Raw genomic sequence first — 22,966 nt, 5'->3', positions numbered from 1 at the left:
GCAATGCATTTCTTATGGGTAGCGGAAATTTCGGCAGGAGGTGCATACCGGCCTTAACCGGGATTTCGGCAAGATGATATGGGAATATGTTTTTTTTTTCATTTATAATTTTGATTACTTCAAGAAAAGTAATCGCGAAAATAGCGATTTTCAACTCGAAAAAAATAGCCAAAAGTAGTACATACTGGGCTTAAACCTTCAAATGTTCAAACCAATGTACTAGACATCATAGTAATTTTTGATTTTACTCTCAGATGAAAGCGATTCACATATACATACATATAAATTTCTGTTTAAAAAGGTACAAATCAGAAACTTTTCGTAATATGCAAAATATATCTACAGAAATCGTTGAGGATAAATCAAATGATTATTTTCATTTCTGGAAAGCTAGTAACGTTATATCGCATGACAAAATTAAACATAACAATGCCAAATATTATCGCTTGTATCCAAAAGAAGAGGGAATTGATATTATGTCCCTTATACCAAATTTCGAAAATATTAAACCCATTTACACCAGATGTGATTATAACTGCGAAAAACGAGTTCAGGAAATTGTTTTAACACTAGAACAACTTTTTAAAAATCATAACGCATTGGTGGAGAATGAGATGGAGAAACAAAATAAAATAATAGACGATGCTTGGGTGAATTCACAGAAATATTTGTTGTTGACTGGGTGAGAATCTAAAATTTCTTTGAGATAGATTACATGGTACGATATTATTCTAGAGGCAAATTTAAGATTTTTGTGGGCCTTTCTTATGGGAGCAAAATATAAATAATAACGCCTCACGGAATTTTCGTTAGCAAATATGGGTAGCAGAAAATTTTGATAATTCTCTATTTAACGTCCGGTATGCACCTCTAGCAAAAATTTCTGCTTCCCATTACCCGAAATTCCGGGAGACGTTATTATTTATGTTTTGCTCCCATACGAAATTTTCTATAAGAAAATCCCACAAAAAGCTAAGTTTACGTCTAGCCTTCACATACGTTTTCTCTTTGTTTTTAGAAGTGGTGTTTGTGTTAAAACTTATCCTGAGTTTGTTTCATTTCATGCAGAGAAAAGGTATTTAAATCAAACCAATTCTGAACTACAGCAAATTCATGCCTCCAAGTAAGTATCTAAAGCTAGCATTCAGTACAAATCTAATAATTATATCGTTCACAGCCTCAAACTAACTAAATCTTTAGAAGATATTCAAAAAAATATGGCTGAATTACATCGTCGTTGCGATCATTTAGATTTTTTGACAGAGAGTCCATTTATTATGGGCACCGCTTCTACCAGACCTTTAATGTATGTTCTGATCTTGATAAATGATATATTTTCTTATTTCTACCAATATTCATGTAAACTCCAATGTTGGGCTGAACTATTAGATGTTAAGGATACAATATCAATTGAAGATTATGCCGCATTAATCAAACCTAAAACGAATAACGTAAACAGGTTAATGGAATATTTAATTCACTGCTCTTGCTTGAGATCGAAGAAGACAGAATGCATCCAAAAACATTTGCCTTGTTAAGCCTAATACTCATCTGTATATAAACTTCGTTGCCGTAAAATGTAATGGCCGGAGATGTATTTTGCAGCCGATAATGCTGTTTCCATAAGTAATGCAGTGGTTAAACCTTTTTGCCGGTATACAAATGTATAATCGAACCCCAAATAACTGAAAATCCACAGAATCTTCATGTTTATATATCAATGAGTAATTTTTAAGAAATTGTTCGTCTCGAGGCGAACGAAAGTTCCATGAACCGGCAGTAAATATGAAAATTATCTGTGATTTTACAAGTCGAGCTGAAATTTTTTACACGTTTTGTAAAATATAATTTTTCGATCTTTGAAATCAATTAGTTTCCATTTTAAGGTTGGTACTAGAAAAGGGTTTTATGGGTTGGTACTAGAAAGGGGTTTAAGGTTGGTACTAGAAAGGGGGAAAGTCATAGATTTTTTCAGTTATTTGAATAAATGATTGTGTCATTTTGTGTAAATAAAACTTATTGAAAATAGGCCTTGGATTATTCCCTCCAAATGATGTGAGATTCGTAAAGAAACCCAATTTCTTTATTTTTGATTTCCTTATTCAGCAGCGTTTTTCTTTTATTTGTTTTGCAGCCTACGTTAGCCTTTTTATACCCTCCACCATAGGATGGTGGTATATTTTGTCATTACAACCAGATCTCAGATATGGTTGAAAATTGATACGTGGTGTTAGTATATGATGATGAATTATATATAGTCCCCATATAAACCGATCCCCAGATTTTGCTTGCGGATCCCTTTGGAGGAGCAAATTTCATCCGATCCGGTTGAAATTTGGTACGTGGTGTTAGTATATGGTCTCTAATATTCTTATTAAAATTGGTCATATAGGTCCATAGTTACATATTGCCCCCATATAAAGCAATTTCCAGATTTGACGGAGCATCTTGGAGGAGCAAATTTCGTCCGATTCAGTTACAATTTAGTACGATATATTTGTATATGGTCTCTAACAACCATGCAAAATTGGTACATATCGGTCCGTAATTATATATAGTCCCCAACCGATCCCCAGATTTGGCTTTCGGAGCCTCTTGAAGGAGCAAATTTCATCCGATTCGGTTGAAATTTTCTATGTTGTGTAAGTATATGGCCACTAACAACCATGCAAAAATTTATCCATATCGGTCCATATTTATATATAGCCCCCATATAAGCCGATCCCCTGACTCCACAGCCTCTTGGAGGGGCAAATTTTGTCCGATTCGTTTAAAATTTTGTACGTTATATTAGTAGGAAGCAAAGTTCTTGGAGGCGCAAATTTCATCCGATTCGGCTGAAATTTTTTTTTTTATTTATTTTTTTTTTTTTTTATTTTTATTTACGACAATACAATAAGCCAGAAAGGCCAATAATAGCGCATTGCCTCTATAACTAATTAATTATATAAAATCTAAAGTAAATTTATCATTTAATTAAATAACAATATTAATGAATTTTTAGAAAAAGTGTAGAATATATAAGTGCAAACCAAATAAGCAAAAATAAAGCAAATAATAAAAATAAAAATAAAAATATGGCTAAAGGTTCAAATAATATCCACCAATACTTATTCCAGAAAATAAGGATAACTACCATTGGCAATGACAGACATTTTTATTAATTAATTTATTATATAAATCATTCATTCAAAAACCTCTGTAACAGGAATTGCTTAAATTGGTAAACAGTAAAGTTGAAGCACCTCAGTGTTAACGGGAGAGAATTCCAAATTCTAGCAACGGACACTATGTACGATCTCTCGAATGTAGAACAGGAAATCTGAGGTATGTTAATCTGTGGGTTCCTAACAGAATGGGAGAAAATAAATTTCGAGAGTAAATCTGCGGGTGACGATCTCTGAATAGCCTTATAGAAAAAAATCAGTTTACGCAATGAAACATATTGTTCAAAATTACATCCAAGGAATTCTCTAACATAGTCACTGACATGATCAAACCTACGAAGACCGTATACAAAACGCACTATTCTATTGACGATAAGCCTGATCCTGTCTCTATTATAGTGTTGAGTGCATGATACCAATTCAAGGCAGTAGTTCACCTGAGTCATTAGGAACGCAAAACCCATCATATGTCTCACCGGAAGAGGCAAATTCAGACCACAACAGTACAATTTCCTAAGTCCCAATGTGACCCTGGAGGAAACATAATCAATATGGTGACTAAAGTTCAAACAATCATCAATCATCACCCCTAGGCACTTAGTACTGTCAACGAATTCAATATTAGTACCACACATATGAATCCTCGGATATGAAAACAAACGATGACCGGTACGGAACATAACCGCCTTAGTCTTGTCCGGATTGGGAACAAAGCCATTGTCCGTCAACCACTCAGAAAGAGACCGCAAATTATCATTAATCCCTGACTCAAGAACAAGTGAAATTCCCCTAAAGCCAGTAAAGATCAGCTGAACGTCATCTGCATATAAGTAGGGTCTGACCACGTTCAAATCTAGGCAATCCACACAGTCATCAACAAACATTATGAAAAACAGTGGTCCCAACACAGAGCCCTGGGGCACACCACAAGACAGATCTGCCACATATGAATCACGGTCACCCATACGCACAAACTGAGACCTTTTCACTAAGTATGACCAAACCATCTTACATGCAGATGACGTAAAACCATATTGCGTATGCAGCTTCCTTACTAACATTGAGTGATTCAGACGGTCAAAAGCCTTTGACAAATCCAAGGACACCATAACACAATCATCGCCAGCATTCAGCCTCTCCCTGACATACTCCGTCATAGTTAACAGCATTGCAGCTGTATTGTAACCCTTTCTGTAGGCATATTGATGCTCACCGAGAACTCCACTTGAAAAAACACGTTCAACTATTTGAGTTTTGAGTATATATTCCATTACCTTGGTACGTTGTATTAGAATATGGTCGCCAACAACCACGCCAAAAGTGGTTCATATTGGTCTATAGTTATATATAGCCCCCAGATAAACCTATGCCCAGATGGACTTCTTCCCGGATAAACAAATTGCATTTGATCTTGCTAAAATTTGGTACTAATAACACAAATTCATAATTTTATATAGCCCCTATATAAACCGACCATCCATATTTCACTTCTGCCTCTCTTTTACCGAGAAAAAATGCATTCCGGTCAAGAACTGAATTATATAGCTTTTGAATCTGCCCGTATGGACTAACTTCTAATTTAGAAGACGATGTTAAAGAGTTGTAAGTACCTTGCTATCGGCAAGTATTACCACAACCCAAGTAATTCGATTGTGGTTGACAGTCTTTAGTAGAAGTTTCTACGCAATCCATGATGGAGGGTACATAAGATTCGGCCTTGCCGTATATACTGGTTTTCTCTAAAACTCGCCCAATGTAAACTATAGCCAAAACTTTATTAGCAAAGGTGCCAGGAATTTCTCATGGGTAGCAGACATTTTGTCAGAAATCAAATTTTGTTAGAGATACACGCGACTTAATCACTTCTTTGCAAGTTTTACTTGAAAAGTTAACGAACGTACCTATTAACAGCTACAAATTTCCGCTGGAGGTATTGCCAACTATTTCTAGAGAAAACCAACAAATTAAAAAACGGTCTAACCTCAGCTGTAGAAATGTTTACAAGGTAGGGGATATTCTGAATTACAGTATTGACAAACTAAGCTTCATTTTTTTTTCTTAAATTAGATCATGTCTATCAGAGAAAGCATAAATGATCGTATATTAGAACACACTAAAATGGAAGAGGAAGTATTGCAACACCTCTTGATTCTTGAAAAGGAATTACGCGACCATAACGAATTAATGAAACATGAGATGATTTTGCAAAAGGATATGGTCTCCAGATTATGGGTTTTGTCGCAACGTTATATCCTTCTTTCAAGGTAAAGAGCTCCTGGAGAGTTAAACAAAATTTCGTAAATACTCATTTTTCCTTCGTAGCACGGGACCATGTTGCAAATTTCCTGATATTTATGCCAATCCAGCTGAAGAAACGATCCTACAGGAATTCTGTGAAAAACTCAAAACTTTGAAGACATCGAAGTAAGCATAAACGGATATTCAGATATTAAAATCGGGTTTTATTTTATTCTTTTGTTGCAGTTGTCGTATATCGAATTCCATAAATGAATTAAGATCATCTTGTCGCACATTTGATGATTTATGTTCCCAACTGGATATGACAATGCAAACGCCGCTAATTCTTGGAGACATTTACCACAAACCATTAGCTTTTTATATAGAATTAGTTAATGATTTGTTCAAATATTTTCACGCTTGGGTTTTAAAATTAAAGTATAACTCTCAGCTTCTCGATCCTTATAAGTTTGAAGGAATAGGCTATTACAAGACATTGATCGAGCCCTCAGAAGATTTTGAAGAATACCTTAACATGGGTTTAACTTATTGTAAGTGCTTGAAACCCAAGGCAGTTTGTTAATGTCACAATGACTTTATGAAACTCGTATCGATTATTTCTGGCATTTGACTACAATTTTTAATAAAAAAATCGGCTGTGAATCTGAAGAATTTGTATTTTATAAATTAAAAATTGTAATTTTTGTTATTTATAAATTTAGGTCATATTTAAAATTTAAATAATTTCATATACAACTTTTGTGCATTAATTTTTTAATTCAGAAGCGAGACCGACCTGGTGATAAAATTTATTCCCTAGGGGTAGAAGTTCTGAACTACAACTGAGTTTAAGGATTTTTATTATTTATCCCATTCATACCGGACCCTTAATACTTGCTTAGCATTATTGTTTAATAACTATACTTTTAGTTATATTTTCTCAATGATGGTCATATTACCATAATTTATTTTCCTATATTCCGCATACATCCCGTAGATATAGCAACATTTATTTATCACACTGCTTTCACAAATGTTGACATATGAGCTAATTTTTTTCCTTCCAGCAATACCTGTAAGTTCTCGTCTCTGGGAACTAGGAAAAAACAAATTATTTTGCCATGTTTTTCAGTTATATATTGATGAAGAGCTTGTTAATATTGAGCCTTACATCTTGAAGAAACACTCATATAATAATTGAACTAAAATTTACTTAAAATGAAAATTCTTCTATATAACCGTATATTTATATCAGTGTTTTAATTGTTCCAAAACTAAAATACCAATTTATTTACGCAATTTATATTAAGATTTCTTACGAGATCAGAAATTTCGCCTAAGGACCTATTGGGCCTTACCACACAATGATAAAATATCCACTGCTATCTTTCCACGTTCAGAGGGGTAAAGAAAATGTGAACTATCTTGTGTTAAAGAAATTAGAAAAATGTTCATAGTCTGCAACAGCAACGCAGTAGAGCTCGACCAAAGCATCGTCTTCGCCATTCGGCCATGAATCTGTCTTCGGCGTCAAGAGGCCGATTAACCTAAGCTTTTTGAATAATTTATTTGATACTGATTTATCCAAAAGTTGAATTTGCTTCAGTAAAAATACCCGTGTAAATAAAACGTAAAAAAAATCATAAAACATCATTTTTTGTCATTATAATATCAAACTACTGGACTGAATTACCTTTTATTGTTGTATATATGCATTTGTTGAAAAAATATTCCAATATTGAACTAAAACACGCAACATTTTTTTAATTACAAATTTGAGGAAAATAATAGGAAAATATCGCTTTTTTGCCGAACATCGGTTTCAGCCAAAAACCCTCTTCCGTCGAGCTCTACAACGCAGTTGCCAAAAGTAATCCAAAGTTCGCCGAAGATGTTTGAGTCCCTCATGTTTACCAGAGTGCTGATTTACGTCTAGATCCTCTAGGCACCTAATCCACCATGCATGCCCGCCTTGCATACACAAGGTCGTGAGATCGATTCCTGCTTCGACCGGACACCACAAAGTTTTGCAGCGGTGGATTATCCCACCTCAGTAATGCTGGTGACATTTCTGAGGGTTTCAAAGCTTCTCTAAGTGGTTTCACTGCAATGGGGAACGTTGTTCGGACTCGGCTATAAAAAGGAGGTCCCTTGTTATTGGGCTTAACATCACTCAGTGATAAGAGAGAAGTTCACCAATAAGGTATCACAATGGACTGAATAGTCTAAGTGAGCCTGATACATCGGGCTGCCACCTAACCTAATCGTCTATCCGGCATCCAATTTAAAATTAATTATTCACTGGCTCACATAATTTTGAAAATTGTTCATATCGACCTATTTTTAATGTGGCCTCTAAACATCTTTTAATTTTACTTCAATATCTTGAAAATCTAAAACCATCATATATTTGGTTGTATGATCTGTATATATAACTAGATCCCAATGGAACCCTACTATTCTAAAATATATCGGTGCCCAAAAATTAAAATCCATGATATATAGTATATAAACTTCGAACCGGCCTACAGTTTTTACATTTATCTGCTCAATGTGAATTTCGCACAATATTTGGATATTAAATTTTGTACAATATATTTTTTAATGAATAAACTTTGTGACCTTATGCCTGCCATCAGCCAACCAAACATTTTTACCATTCCAGTCGTGTTTCCTACGCAATCTTGCATACTATTTCTTCGACGAAAATTAGTTCCGGTTCTCGATAGATCAATCCAATTAGAATGTAACCTCAGTTGTACATGGAGATTATAATGTAGAACTAAAACTCGAATTTCGTAATATATGAACTGTATATCCAGTAAAACCAATAAGAATATATAAAACGTACTCATATTGTTTAATTTAAATAAAGTTAAACTAAGAAAAAAATAAAAAGATGTAAACTGAAAGCCAAGCGATCACTTGCAAAGGACAGACTTCCCAATATCGACTAAAGAATTTCAAGCATGAGAAGTTATCAGACCAATGGTTTGATACCATCATGCCCTGTCCTATTAGCTGTGGGCGCCGGGTTGTTCGAGACATGTTTCTGCCTAAACGATTTGCATACGTTTTTGCTTGTCCCTCAGTAGATTAAGGTATTCTTCTCTACCGGCTTGTTCTTTCTTTCTTTTTACCATTTTCTGGGACCTGTAGAAGCTTATGCACCAATTTGTCGCTGCAAGCTGCTATGTAGCTATTTATTTATTTATATTTAAAATGTTCCGAATTTACAACAGTCTCGTAAATGAAGGTTAGGTATTGTGGCAGCCCAATATTTCAGGCTCACTTAGGCTATTCAGTCCATTGTAATACCACAGTGGTGAAGTTCTCTCTTATCACTGAGTGCTGCCCGATTCTATATTAAGCTCAATAACATTTAAATGAATGGGGAAAAGAAGTATTCAGATACAATCCAAACTTTACCTACAAAACTTTTCCTACAAAAAAGATAAATCTTATATTAGAACTTGTGTCGGTTATCTGTTTTACTTCAACTTCTTACGCCTCCTATGACATTGCTTATAATATGTCCAGAAGGAGCCTATGTACTAAGATGTGTAACAAAGAACTACTAAACCAATTCATGCTGTATGACTGAATGTGGAAATTATGAAATTCCAAATTGGGATATACCAGCACAGGTCCCACAACCGGCATGTGTAGTGCAACAGCAAGTAGTCTTCCAATAATAAAATTGCAATATTGATAATACTGCACCAGCATGAGCAACAATTTCTGCATTCACCTTTAGCAACACAAATACAAACCAAAATCATCAAGAATTTTCACATCACACAAACAGTTTATAAAACATAATTCTTATTCTCAAAGCATTCCAGAGGCTTGTTTTATTTTCTTTAGGTTAGCTGGTGTTAACACAATTTTTCTTATATATTTCTAAAATATAAATTCCATAATAGCCGTAGTGTCCAATATTTTATATCAGCCTCCTTCCAACTTTGATGACAGTTCCACCCTTAGCGAAGTCTTCTGGCTTCACGTTCAGATTCCAACAATGTCAAGATATCACCTTCACGAACGGGTCCCTTAACGTTGCGGATAATTTGACGGTTTTGTTCACCGAGGAACTCCACTTTGACTTGGGTACATTGACCCTGGGAACCGGTACGGCCCAAAACTTTGATGACACGTGCCCAAACTACTGGTTTATCCATATTATATCAATATTTTGTGATTTTTCAATTAAAAAATTCACGTGCGACACACACACAAAGTGACAGCCGGAAACGAAAAGAACGATATTTCGTTAATTTTTGGCGAATTTGTTTTGTTTCGTTGAATCTTCGTTCAGTGTGCTATGTGTCATCCCCCAGAGTTGTATTGTCGCATATGCGATTTAATGGGTGTGTAAGAAAATTTATAATTGTTGTTTATAGGAACTTTTGACTTGAATTTTCTTTGTTTTTGTTTTAAAAATATCTTTAAAAAGACAATTATTACGCAATACCTGCAATAACTGAAGAAAGTCGGTAAAAAAGGTAGTTTTTCTGTTTCTGTTTTTATATTTTTGATCTCCCACGCCAGAAATATCGATAAAGCTTGTTCGACGTATAGAAACGGGCTGTCAAAGTTCACAATAGTGATCGTCAAAAAGGATAGGATATGTGAAATAAAATTACTTAAGTTTCAACTTGTTTCGAAAATCGTTATTTTGTGCTCACTTAAGCGGACCTTAGACGGTCGGATAAACACTACGACAGAGGTTCGCCTATTTGTTGTGTGTTCGTTCAAGTTTTACCCTCACACTGCACGAACAATTATGATAACAACATGAAGAAATAAGAAGAAGCATAAACACAAACAATGAAGATGGACGAAAAGTTAGGTTTAAAGCCATTTTTTCAATAAAAATGGAAGAAACAATAAAAATTCCAAGCTGAATGAGCGATCCCTCATTAATTTCATTGCAGAAATGCTTGTTTTAATTATGAAAATAAATTTGTTTTTGCTAATGTTTGGCGAACATCCCCTTACACGTGAAGATTTGTGCCTCCCAACCGGAAAAAATCCAAGTTGTTTTGATTTTATGCCAACACGTCCCCGCAACACGCGAACATGGCCTTATACTAGCGGATTTGTCGCCGCAACGTGTTGTGTCGTAGGGTTTATCCGACCGTATAAGGTGCCCTTTAGACTATTCAGGCTACAGAGGTATGTTTTTGTCTTTGCAGCTTTTTACAAGAAATAAAATTTATAATATGATCTTTAAAAAAATTTAATTAAAAAAATTGAAACAAATGAATTTTTAATTGTTTAATTTAATTGTTGAAGAGATTTTCATACGTTTGAAAGGACCTTATGCGCTTTACAGAGTATCAGTTATTCCGGACGACAGTGCTCGTGTCGAACATATCCCATACATTGTCCACATTATATGTTAAGTCCGAAGGCATAATCGATACTGCTGCATGTTTATGGGATCGATAACACATTTACCGATTATTTAGTCATCGCCGACAAGTCGTATCGATCCGACACACTGTAAGATTCTGTACAAACACCGACATTCCGTCCGGAATAACTGATAGTTGGTAAAGCGCATTAGCAGATATATTTAACAGCCAATTTCTCATATCCGAAACGAACGCTTTCGTTCGACTGAAATGCCAAAAACAGCTGATTTTCCTTTATAAATTCAGATGTTTTGGGCATTCTAGTCGAACGAAAGCATTCGTTTCGGATATGAGAAATTGGCTGTAATTGTTTCAAAACGGACGGATAATAAAGGTACACCCAAAGCAGTCACTGTTAGCTGAAATAACAAACATTGTCTGCTACTTTTTAAACTCGATTACTCTAAAACATGTTTTAGTTTGGGAGAAACAAATAGACAATGAGGCATAACAGCTATCCTAACACAATTAAAACAACATTTTATGAATATCTATAGCCCAAAAATCTGAATATTTATCAAATTGAGGCATAACAGCAAACAAAATGTTTGATGATCGTATTTAGAAGCTTGTAAGTATATTATGCTATGTTCCCACCGACTCGTTTTCCTCATTCGTTTTTCCAAAATATTTCACCGTTCACACCGGGTTGAGATGTTTTAGTTTGACAGTTGCCATGGAAACTAGAAATTCACATTTACTCGAAATTCACATATACGCAACCTATGTCCAAATAATTACCGCGAGCGCAAAGGGAAAAAATGTTTTATATTATTTTCACATGTCCATGTTCTTAAAAGCCTTTGTTTATACTTTTTTTTCTATGAAACTTATTTCAATATTTTGACATATATTTTGAATAGTGTATGTTATTCGGGGTATATTCCAAATTAGGTGGGTTCATATTCTTAAATTTACGTGTTTTGGAGGAAAACTTGTGTTTTGAACTTGTTTTTTAGTATGGCGAAAACGACTCGTTTTGAAGTGCTTATAAAGGGAAAACATCTCAAACCCCAAAACATGCTTGGTGAGAACACCATATTACAGTGCAAAAATATACCAAAAACTACTTTTGGTTCGTAAATATGCTTTGGGGAAGTCCCCCCAGAGTCATTCATTTTTCTAGATAAATTAAACGTATTTCAAAATGTAAACGGAGTCCCTATATTTTATCATAACTACAGACGGGCAAACATAAAGGCAATCAACTGCGAAAATACTCATATTGATCTTAGATACGAGACTAGCATATCAGTTAAAGATATTAGCGCAACGCAAAAACCAAAACCGAAAAAATTTTGGTGGTTACATATATAGCTGCATATTTATTTTCTCTTTTATTTTCTAGACCTATCTTTTTTTTTTAATACCCATCCAAAAGTGATGTTTTTTGTATATATTTTTCATTACAAATGTATATATTATTATTTCCTAAATAATTTAAAGATTGTAATCTTAAAAAAAAGAACTAGTTATAACATAATAATTATACTAGAGTGCCCTTGCATGGGACGTAGTATATAGATCTGCTACACAAAATATAGTTAACTTTTGTTTATTTAAGTTTATTCAAATTTATATTTTGGAAATAAATGAACACTAAAAAAAATATGCTTTGGGGAAAATAACTTAAAAATTTTATAATTTGTTGTCCGTTAGACCCTCAAGTATAAAAATATAACAGCAGACATCGACCGCTGTAGAGTGTACTCTTAAAGGCCCGGTACTATGTTCTTTTTTCTCTTGTGAAAATCAAATATTTCCACGGTTAAAGGTGAGTATTAAGTTCGAGTTTAGCCGCTAAAATCGCTAAAGTGAAAACTAAATCAGTAAGAACACTAAATTAAAAGTACAAATATGTTTATGAAGACGATTATATTTTGATCGAGTCTTGCCAAATAATGGATGGAAAAGATCCAAGGAATCGATTGCAATTAATTTTATATTTCTAAATTAGTTAATTAAAAAAAGTAACCGTGAAAACAAGCTGGTCTTCAGCCTGAAAACTGAACATAGTACTCAGCTTAATACGTTATTTAAAGGATAGCAAACTTTTTGAATTGATAATTTGGACTATACCCACCAAATTAAGCAACTTTTTGCAAACAAAATGTTAATTCTTTCATCTTCTTTGCAAAACAAAGCCACTATGTAAGTGTGATATGTAATAAAAATCATTTGGACCCAAAACCAGCCTGCATTGATATTAGGCTATCAAAAAATGAAAAAGCTACATATTTATTCTTATTTTTTTTGTAATTTTAGTTATCATTTGCGAAACACGAACTTAATATCGACAAAATAACAATAAATATATGGTTTTCTTTGCTTTGTGACTTAGTTTTATGTAGATAATAGCTCTGTTCGAGAACAAATTTTTATTGAAAGTCGTTATTTGATTTCAAAAAAGCATAAGAGAGCCAGAGAGATATCAAATTTGACCTTTGAGAAGCAGTGAAGGAGCGTTCCCGTACATTTCTGCTAATTTTAGCAAAGCGAGTAAAATCCATTGCAAGTTCTTAGTGGACAATATTTACTGGAAAAGTACGCAAACATACCTATTTATAATCTTGAAACTTTAATAATACAAAAATTGAATAATAAGAAATGTAAATCACCCTGTTATGCATATACTTCAGGACACTTCCTAAAAATAGGCCGTCAAATTCAATCAGATACAATTTGACAACCCTCGACACGTAATAACATTTCGTTAATGTCAAAACAAAACTTCGTTGTATGTTTTCTCTAATACCCCCACATTCGGCTTTCATACGTTTTTCAGATTTCGCTGCCGTCACATCATTTTGAACGAGGAGCGTGTGAGTCGCGGCATTAAGCTTTTCCCTTAGCTGTTTGTTTGTGATATTTTGAGATAATTGGAGAAAAGCTATAACGATATTAGGTTTGTTCGCGTACTTTTCCAGTAAAAAATATCCAGTAAAAACCAGCAAGAGAGTAAAAACCGTTTTTACTCTCTTTGCTTTGTTTTTGCTCTCTTGCCACAAAAAGTACGCGAACGCCATCCAGTAAAAACTTGCAAATAAAACAGATCAGGTGATTGTATTTTATGTTTCAAATACGTAAACCAAGAAAAATGAATAAAAGAAAATTGGACGTAATTTGCTCACCGGGAACATACAAAAGAATTTCTTTCGGTAAGTATGATACAAGAAATAAATAAATTCAAGAAAATGTAACTTTCGGACATTTTACAGATGAGGAATACCAGCAAAATGTGGTGGACGAAATTGCTGGTGATAGTTTTGAGGAAGTAGTTTTCACCCAGAGTGAAGATGACTTTCTTTACCCCCACCAAGAGTTCCACGTTGAAAATGAAGTCATCACTTGCACCAACGACGATGAAGGAGCCGGGAAGTCCGTGTGGATTGAGCCAGCAGTAAAATTTTTGATATCCAAAGTGAAAGAATTACGGCCAAAAGTGGGAAAATCGGCCAGCCTAAAAAATAAAAAACAAATGTGGATAAAGATTTCAGAAGAATTGTGTTCACTTGGATACAATTTCAATTCTCAACAAGTGGAAACCAAGTATTTCAGTTTGGAACGGAAATACAAACGCACACAACTTTACAACTCTAAGACTGGTCGGAATAGGCAGACGTGCCCTTATCAAAGGTAAATTAAAAAATGCATGCACATGTTTGTTAAGAATCTAATACCATTATGTCCTTTCGTTTTGCAGCGAATTGGACGATCTTTTGCAGGAAAAAAGTCTATAAATCCAGATTTTGTACTCGACAGTGAAGCGGAAGTGTCTTCGGCGGATTTAAAACTCATCGAAGGCCCAAATTTATCTGAAACAGGTACAAAAATTTCGTTTGGAATTTTAAGGGTACGCCTTACACGGAAAAAATCGTCCTATTTCGAAAATAATTCGGTTAATGACGTTTTGTTATTATTTATTCTAATACCTCATTCACATTACAATTTCAAAATCCACTTTTACTAGATTCAACTGTCATTTGCCTTATAAAAAGTAGATTTCAAATCTGAAATGTAGATTTTGAGTGTAATGTGATCCTATAACAAATTTCAATGTCGATACATATTCTTTGCATGCGTCATCATTCTATTGTAATATTTATTGGTAGTAAAACGATACCGTCCAGGACTAATTTGTTTCTCAATTTAGATGTAGATTTATAGATCACAATGCCAGCAAGCCCGTAGCAATACGGACTTGAGTCTTGGGTCCACTTAACCAGGTTTTTCATGTTATAATATTTTTTATATTTTTCGAAGATCCATGTAGTTCATCATCAAGAAAACGGAAAACAGCCCTTCAACAATTCATAGACATGTCTGAAGAACATGCAAAAAAAAGAGAAGAGAGTGATGCAATTCTACAACAAACATTAGAACAAAGTATGAAACAAAGAGAAGAACGTGCCGAACGAAAAGAAGCTCTGGAGAAGAAGAAAGTGGATTTGCTTGAAACCCTAGTGAACATATTGAAAAAATAATTTGTTTATCAATACTTCCAAGATATTTAATTTATCAATTTCTAACTTACAGTTTAGTTAACCAAAATGAACATTTGGTATTTTCACCATATTTCTAAAATTTAAAATACAACATGAAAATTACAAAATATGTTTTATTTAGTGAAATGAAATAGTTTTAAAATAATTTTCAGTGTAAATGAATTTTTTTATTTTTTTCTATTTCGTCTTTGTAATAGAAATATTCACAAAAAATAATTAACAGTGCAAACAATGTTTCTTTCTATAAAAATAAATAGTATTACTCTATGTGAAATAAATACAGTAATCCCTCGTTTTATTGAAATTTATAGTGAATTTTTAGTAATTTGAGGTCCCTGAATCCAAATCTGCATTTATTTTTTTCTATCAGCTCGATTTTTCGAGATATACCGTTATGGCCAAAATTAAGGCACTTTCGCTACATAAATTGGAATAACTTGAAAACAGTTCAACATATTAAATTAAAAAATCAGAAAATCCCTAACAATGTTCTCTTTTAGCCGTCTTTCCTTGAACGATATCTCCAAAACTACTTGAAAAATTGAAAAACAATGTAAAGACGGCTAAAAGAGAATATTGCTAGGGATTTTCTGATTTTTTTTAATTTAATATGTTGAACTGTTTTCAAGTTATTCCAATTTATATAGCGGAAGTGTCTTAATTTTGAACATAACGGTATATCTCGCAAAATCGAGCTGATAGAAAAAAAAACAAATGCAGATTTGGATTCAGAGTTCTTAAAAACAATATTCATATAAGGTAGATAAAACAAAAAATTTAACGACGTAAATCGAAACAACGTAAATCGAGGGATTGCTGTATTCTCTAGTCGATATGATTACCTTACTATATTTTTAAATGTAGAGCTATAATTAAAAGTTAAATAAATTAAAATTAATTCTTTGTAGTAAGTACATCTTGTATTGATTTTGATATTGCGTTTCGCACGTCATCTCCACGCGAAATGTTGTCGTTATCTGGATAATCATCCATAAAATCTTCTTCCTCTTCCTGGAATGCAGTTGGCTCAAAATGCATACCATCTTCGTTAGCAATGTTATGAAGAACACAGCAGGCTCTTATAAAATGGCAAAGTTTTCTCATTCCTCGCAATTTGCAGTAGTATAACTGCCGGAATCGTTGCTTTAGTATTCCAAATGAGTGTTCAATTTTAATTCTACCAGTACTCAGTTTCATATTGAACTCTTTTTGAGCCTTTCTAAGATGCCCGTTGTCCTTGTAAGGTGTAACGATGTATTTATTGCAAGGATATGCTGAATCACCTAGTAAATAATAATCTGAAAATAAAGAATTAAGGAAAGTCTAAACTTGTAGACATGTCCAACCTCCACAATATGACGGTAACTTGTTATATATTGGTGAATTCTTCAGAACCCAACTATCGTGGCATGATCCAGGATATCCGACAAATACATTTATGAAATTATTGCGTTCATCACATATTCCCTGTAAGCAAACTGTTACGTTCCCTTTTCTATCAATATATTCATCTTTTCCAGATTTTGGTGGGTCAATGACTACATGGGTACCATCAATACAACCTGTAATTGGAAACATTGGATTAATAATTTAAAAACAAAACTGTACAAAGTTCTACCTATAGCTTTTGGTATCATACATTTCTCTGCAAAGTATTTAGATGATTCCTCCTTCTTTTCATCTGACGGCCATCGTATAATTTCTGGACTCAAACTGCTAAAAAACAAAGACACCCTATTTATTATAGCGCTTATTGTTGAAAGGGACATATTGAATCGATCAGACAGATCTCGAAAACTGCAAGATTCATGACCAGCAAACCATAAAAAACATAAAACTTGAACATTTGCTGGAATTCGTTTATCGGAACGAAGCATTTCATAGTGGGGCCATTTGGAAAAGAGATTTGTCAGCGATTCATAAATTTCTCGTGAAACTCGAAAGTGGGAACGAAATTCGACGTTATTATATTTTGGAACTGTTTCTTCTATATATGATTTGATCGAATTTCTCCTATTTTTTTCTTGGAATATAGCCATGCCTTTATGGAAGATGTTGCTTTCCCTTCTTAACATGTGTATAATAATTTCATTCTCCTCATCCTCACTCTCCGATGATGATGATTCCATTAAAAGCATTACGGTGGCTAACACAGCAGTTGCAGGTCCTTTAATTATTTTGTATAATTATCTTTGTAATAACTCAAAAAGCTAATGTATTTACCTTGCATTTCTATGGAGTGGGTACCATCCCCAATCGAATGTTCTGTAGTAATTTCCATTTGTCCGGGGTTTTATAACTGGTACTTACAAGTTTTGTTAAAACTTACATTGACCACAGCAAAAAGAGTGTATCTTTAAATAACTTGTTTACAAAATGAACAGCTGATTCTTACAAATGGTAGGTTTTGCAAGATTTTACTGGAGAAAAAATCTCTAGCAAAAACTTGCAAAATATTTAAGCTAGAACTGTCATTTTTTCTCTCTCTCTGACTCTCTTTTGCTGGCTTTTTGATGTAAACGAACGACTTCCAGTAAAAATTTGTGATAATTATCAAAAATTATGGGGTTCTCGAACGGAGCTATTGACACAATATGAAGAATTACATGCTGATTTTATTACTGGTCTTGCCAACCATAATCTGCACATTTAATGGATGTAAGTATTTATGCTGACCATAAAGCCAAAATTTCTATGGAAGAAGTGAATGTGTTTGTGTGTATGTTTGCATGATAGATACGTGAACTGAAGTCGGCTTTGTTGTTGCCTCTCTTAGCTCGAGCAGCCGACGTAAATTTGACGTGGCAGAAATACGACGACAAAAATATTTTTTGACATTGAGGAAAATGCTTGATTTTGAATGAAAATAAAGAAAATGTTTGTAATTTTAGGGTAATTCGAAGATACGTCGGGGTTCTTGATAAGTTGATCATTTTTGCGAGATTTTTTCATTGAGTGATACTTAGCAAACCATCTAATTTGACTTTCACTTTTTCTTATTGGTTAGCAAACAAATTCTCCGCTTTTGCTGAAGATGCTGCTGAGGATGATATTGTTGAAGCCGATGGAGATGATGGCTCTGTGACTGGCGAAGATGCTGAAACTGACGATGACTCGGAACCCCTGCAAACGACATCACCGTATGCGGACACCTTCCTGTTATTCACCAAACCCACATACACACCTGGCCAACAATTGGATTTGCCCGGTGGAAAACCTGTTGAATTCTTGATTGGCTTCACCAATAAAGGACCCAATGATTTCGTTGTTGAATCTGTCGAAGCTTCCTTCCGCTACCCTATGGATTTCAACTACTACATTCAAAACTTCTCTGCTATTGCCTATAACCGTGAAGTAAAACCCGGTTCTGAAGCTACCGTCTCGTACTCATTCATGCCATCTGACCAATTCGCTGGCCGTCCCTTTGGTTTAAACATTGCCATGAACTATAGAGATTCCAATGGTGTACAATTCAGTGAAGCTGTCTTCAACGAAACCATTTTGATTTCCGAAGTTGATGAGGGTCTCGACGGTGAAACCTTCTTCTTATATCTCTTGATGGCTGGTGTTGTGGTACTTCTTTTGGTCATTGGTCAACAATATTTGTTGGGCTCTTCCGGTAAACGTAAGCGTTCTGCAGCCAAGAAGACCATTGAAACTGGTACCTCAAATGATAGCTCCATTGATTATGAGTGGCTGCCGCAAGAAACTTTACGTGCTTTGCGTAAGTCGAACATATTAACTCTTATATGGAGATTAGTTTCTAATCAATGCTTTTTTTACTATTTATAGAAAAATCGCCACCAAAGTCCAAAACACCAAAAACATCACCGAAACCCGGTAAACAAAGCAGTCCCAAGCAAACACAAAGTCCCAAACCCAAAAAGGCTGTAAAACAACAATAGGATGTAGCTTTACGATAACATCATCGAAACAACTTCAACACTACCACTCACACCTCAAAAATCTTCATATAATTTATCATTTCATATCAAAGTTGTTCTTTTTCGAGGAGTTTTGAGATTTTGTTACGATGGGATTGTGTTTCTGTGTGACCATGAACGAAGCACTTTTCCATAGGCAGACTTTTTTTTTTTATAAAATATGTATTGTCTTCATTTATAGAAGACCTTTTCCGAATTGTGTTTTTTCGTAAAAAATATAATGGGAAAATATGAAAAAGAAAGCCTTATTATTTTTTTATTAAGAAGAACGCTTGATGTTCTTATGTTCCGTGTAAGAAGAACGTTGTGTAGAAATTTAATCAACAAAACTTCCTTTTTCATTTAGTAATTCAAATTTAATGTCGTGGCATTCTTAAAAATATAATGCTTAGAGTAATTATTATTATTATTTTTTTTAATAAAAAAAGGAAACAAACAAATATTGTGTTCAGTTATATAGAGATGGAATTGGAAGATTTCACTATAGTCCCTCATAGACGGATTTATTGAATGTTTTAAAGGCCTTTTTTCACCCCATCCGCCTGGCGACCAATACGTAATGTGGGTATTCAACCTGAAGTAACGCCAAAAATTGATTGATCTATATCGGTGTACGATTATATTTAGATCCCATACAGACTTATCCTCACACACACATGTTTTTGTTATTCACGAAATTATTGCTCCAATTAATTTTTAATTGAAATTTCTTCAATCACAGAAAAAAAATTAATTGACACTCAATTAAAAAATTAATTGATAATATTACTTTTGTGTGATTGATTTTTATTTAAATTAAAAAATTTGTTGAATCAATTCAATTTTTAATTGGATATTTTTTAAAACTCAAGATTTTAATTGGAAAAATTTTCATGAAATTTTTTTCTGTGCAGATCTGATTCCCTAATCTTCCTGAGGTTTTCTTCAAGCTATATAGCGATTCACAGATTTGACTTTATGAGCGTTCTGAAGACTTATTTTTCACTCGATCCACCTGAAATTCGAAACAACCGAAATACACCCACAATTGAAGTTAAAAGTCTGTATTATTGCTCAAAAAACCCCAAAATCGATATAAACATCCAATTTGCCTACATGTTTTTCTTCCACCAATTTTTGGTAAAAAACCGGAAATTTTTATTCTTCTAGAATGTTAGGCAAGATGGAATGAATCGATCCATTTCAATGCCCAAGATAAAATATTAAGGCGATTTAACGATATCCCTTTATTACGCACCGCTGTCAATAACGAAAAACTCGTTTTGAAATGTTGGCACACTGAAATAAGACTTTTCTGAGGAACGAAATTTTGAACACGAGAAGTTTTCTTTTAACACTAAAAAATTTTCAATAAAGTCAAATGAAATATATTTGAGATACATATATTCACATAATAAATTCAGATTTATTGGCCCTTAAAGAAAATATCCATTCCGGAGGAAAGTATTTTTTCTTTGGGAGCAGGCATGTAAAGTTCGAAGATGGATCATGCCAGACCCATCACCCATGGATCATACCAGACCCATTACCAATTGCCAAAGAGTCTAGCGTTTTTCCCACTCTTAAATTTTCGTACGATTTACTAGAATCGTTGATTTCAGATTTATTTGGGATCCTTAAAGTTATATGCAAAATATGGAAGTCCTACATACATAAATCGATCTGCCGATTCATTCGATTTGACTAAGGTTTGGATCGTAGGTTCATTTTGGTACCAGAAAGAGGTTTAACAAGTGTGTTTCATACATATATTGATTTTGAGACGATTTGCCAGAAACTTTGAATTTAGATTTATTTGGTCTTTAAGGTAAGTACACAGAAAAAAGTGTTCATAATAGTAATGCATTTTTCAGAATATTTATGAAAAATGTTCTTTATTTCATCCCAATGAAGCTTTTTATTATATTTATGAAACCTGTTTCATAACTTTGAAATTAATGAAAATTGTAATAATATTTATAAAACGCAATCATTGAATTTTATGAAAAGTTTTCATAGCATACATGAAAGGTTTTCATACCATTAATGAAAATTATTCATAACACTTATGAAATCTCATCATTCTATTTATGATCGTTTTTTTACTTAAATGAAACCCCATTTTTATATTAATGAAAACTTTTCATTATATTTATGAATGTTATTCATACTATTCATGATGAAAATCATTAAAGCAGCATGAAAATGGTAATTAATCTAATGCATTTTTTCATAAATTTAATAATTCTAATTATTACTTTTATGAAATTTTACATTGATTATAAGAAACTCAAACATTAAATGTATGATAATTTTCATTAATATTATTTTTATACCCACCACCATAGAATGGTGACGGGGGTATAATAAGTTTGTCATTCCGTTTGTAACACATAAATATATCGATTTCCGACTATATAAAGTATATATATTCTTGATTAGGGAGAAATTCTAAGACGATATAACGATGTCCGTCTGTCTGTCTGTTGTAATCACGCTACAGTCTTCTATAATGAAGCAATCGTGCTGAAATTTTGCACAAACTCGTCTTTTGTCTGCAGGCAGGTTAAGTTCGAAGATGGGATATATCGGTCCAGGTTTTGATATAGTCCCCTTATAAACCGACCTCCCGATTTGGGCTTGGGCTTATAGAAATCGTAGTTTTTAGCCAATTTGCCTGAAATTTGAAATCTAGAGGTATTTTATGACCATAAAGAGGTGTGCCAAAAATGGTGAGTATCGGTCCATGTTTTGGTATAGCCCCCATATAGACCGATCTCCCGATTTTACTTCTTGGGCTTATAGAAACCGCAGTTTTTATTCAATTTACCTGAAATTGGAAATCTAGAGGTATTGTAGGACCACAAATACGTGTGCCAAAAATTGTGAGTATCGGTCCATATTTTGGTATAGCCCCCATATAGACCGATCTCCCGAGTTTACTTCTTGGGCTTATAGAAATCTTGGGCTTATGGAAATCTAGAGGTATTTTAGGACCACAAATACGTGTGCCAAAAATTGTGAGTATCGGTCCATGTTTTGGTATGGTCCCCATATAAAACGACCTCCCGATTTGGGGTCTTGGGCTTATAGAAACCGTAGTTTTTATCCAATTTGTCTGAAATTGGAAATCTAGAGGTATTTTAGGACCATAAAGAGGTGTGCCGAAAATGGTGAGTATCGATCCATATTTTGGTATAGGCGATTTTCCGATTTTACTTCTTGGGCTCCTAGAATCCGAAGTTGTTATCCTATTTGCCTGAAATTGGAAATCTAGAGGTATTTTCGGGTCATAAAGAGGTGTGCCGAAAATGGTGGGTATCGGTCCATATTTTAGTATAGCCCCCATAAGAACGATCTCCCGATTTAACTCCTCGGGTTTCTAGAAACCGTAGTTTTTATCTGATTTGCCTGAAATTGTAAATATTCTGGTATTTTAGGCTCACAAAAACGTGTATCGGATTAAGTTTTTATCGGTCCATTAGGTAATGCCTCCATATAGACCGACTTCACTTCTTGAGGATGTAGAAGGCGCACAGATCATGAAAATTGCTTGAAACTCAATGTAAAATTTCCAGATTTTACTTCTACAGATTTAAGATTTCAAATCAAGACGTTATTTTATAATTTTCTTGCACTTACAAGAGATGTTAATGATTCCTCTAAAACTCAAACAAAAATGATTCTTATAAATCCAGAATCTGATATAGTCC

At 33.8% G+C, this 22,966-nt stretch overlaps 5 protein-coding genes across 6 annotated transcripts; 4 read left to right on the top strand and 1 right to left on the bottom strand.

Moving 5' to 3' along the window:
- Window positions 1-241: 241 nt before the first annotated feature.
- On the top strand, window positions 242-1,865 carry LOC142229173 (uncharacterized). Its single transcript, XM_075299709.1, has 3 exons — window positions 242-682; window positions 1,019-1,123; window positions 1,178-1,865. The coding sequence occupies exons 1-3, from the start codon at window positions 255-257 to the stop codon at window positions 1,536-1,538; spliced, it is 894 nt and encodes a 297-aa protein (XP_075155824.1). The 5' UTR covers window positions 242-254; the 3' UTR covers window positions 1,539-1,865.
- Window positions 1,866-5,016: 3,151 nt separating this feature from the next.
- Window positions 5,017-6,165, top strand: LOC142228722 (uncharacterized). 2 transcript variants are annotated; one of them, XM_075299219.1, is made up of 4 exons: window positions 5,017-5,172; window positions 5,235-5,431; window positions 5,490-5,591; window positions 5,652-6,165. In XM_075299219.1, exons 2-4 carry the CDS (start codon window positions 5,238-5,240, stop codon window positions 5,986-5,988), a joined length of 633 nt encoding a protein of 210 aa, XP_075155334.1. In that variant the 5' UTR covers window positions 5,017-5,172; window positions 5,235-5,237; the 3' UTR covers window positions 5,989-6,165. The 2 variants fall into 2 exon arrangements, with proteins under 2 accessions (XP_075155334.1, XP_075155335.1); XM_075299220.1 differs by lacking the exon at window positions 5,017-5,172 and having other exon boundaries at window positions 5,179-5,431; window positions 5,652-5,989; window positions 6,021-6,165.
- A 3,062-nt stretch (window positions 6,166-9,227) lies between these two features.
- On the bottom strand, window positions 9,228-9,677 carry RpS28b (Ribosomal protein S28b). Its single transcript, XM_075299221.1, has one exon. It carries the CDS (start codon window positions 9,584-9,586, stop codon window positions 9,389-9,391), a length of 198 nt encoding a protein of 65 aa, XP_075155336.1. The 5' UTR covers window positions 9,587-9,677; the 3' UTR covers window positions 9,228-9,388.
- A 3,892-nt stretch (window positions 9,678-13,569) lies between these two features.
- l(1)G0320 (signal sequence receptor subunit 1 l(1)G0320) lies at window positions 13,570-19,516 on the top strand. The gene is made up of 4 exons (XM_075302999.1): window positions 13,570-13,728; window positions 17,917-17,988; window positions 18,338-19,054; window positions 19,123-19,516. The coding sequence occupies exons 2-4, from the start codon at window positions 17,925-17,927 to the stop codon at window positions 19,233-19,235; spliced, it is 894 nt and encodes a 297-aa protein (XP_075159114.1). The 5' UTR covers window positions 13,570-13,728; window positions 17,917-17,924; the 3' UTR covers window positions 19,236-19,516.
- On the top strand, window positions 13,739-15,616 carry LOC142232262 (uncharacterized). The gene is made up of 4 exons (XM_075303000.1): window positions 13,739-13,983; window positions 14,044-14,461; window positions 14,529-14,649; window positions 15,089-15,616. Exons 1-3 carry the CDS (start codon window positions 13,896-13,898, stop codon window positions 14,563-14,565), a joined length of 543 nt encoding a protein of 180 aa, XP_075159115.1. The 5' UTR covers window positions 13,739-13,895; the 3' UTR covers window positions 14,566-14,649; window positions 15,089-15,616.
- Window positions 19,517-22,966: the final 3,450 nt, after the last annotated feature.

Source organism: Haematobia irritans, chromosome 3, assembly GCF_050003625.1.
Source record: "Haematobia irritans isolate KBUSLIRL chromosome 3, ASM5000362v1, whole genome shotgun sequence".
Taxonomy (NCBI): domain Eukaryota; kingdom Metazoa; phylum Arthropoda; class Insecta; order Diptera; family Muscidae; genus Haematobia; species Haematobia irritans.
The sequence above is the reverse complement of the archived record's forward strand: the minus strand, read 5'-3'. Positions and strand labels throughout refer to the sequence as shown.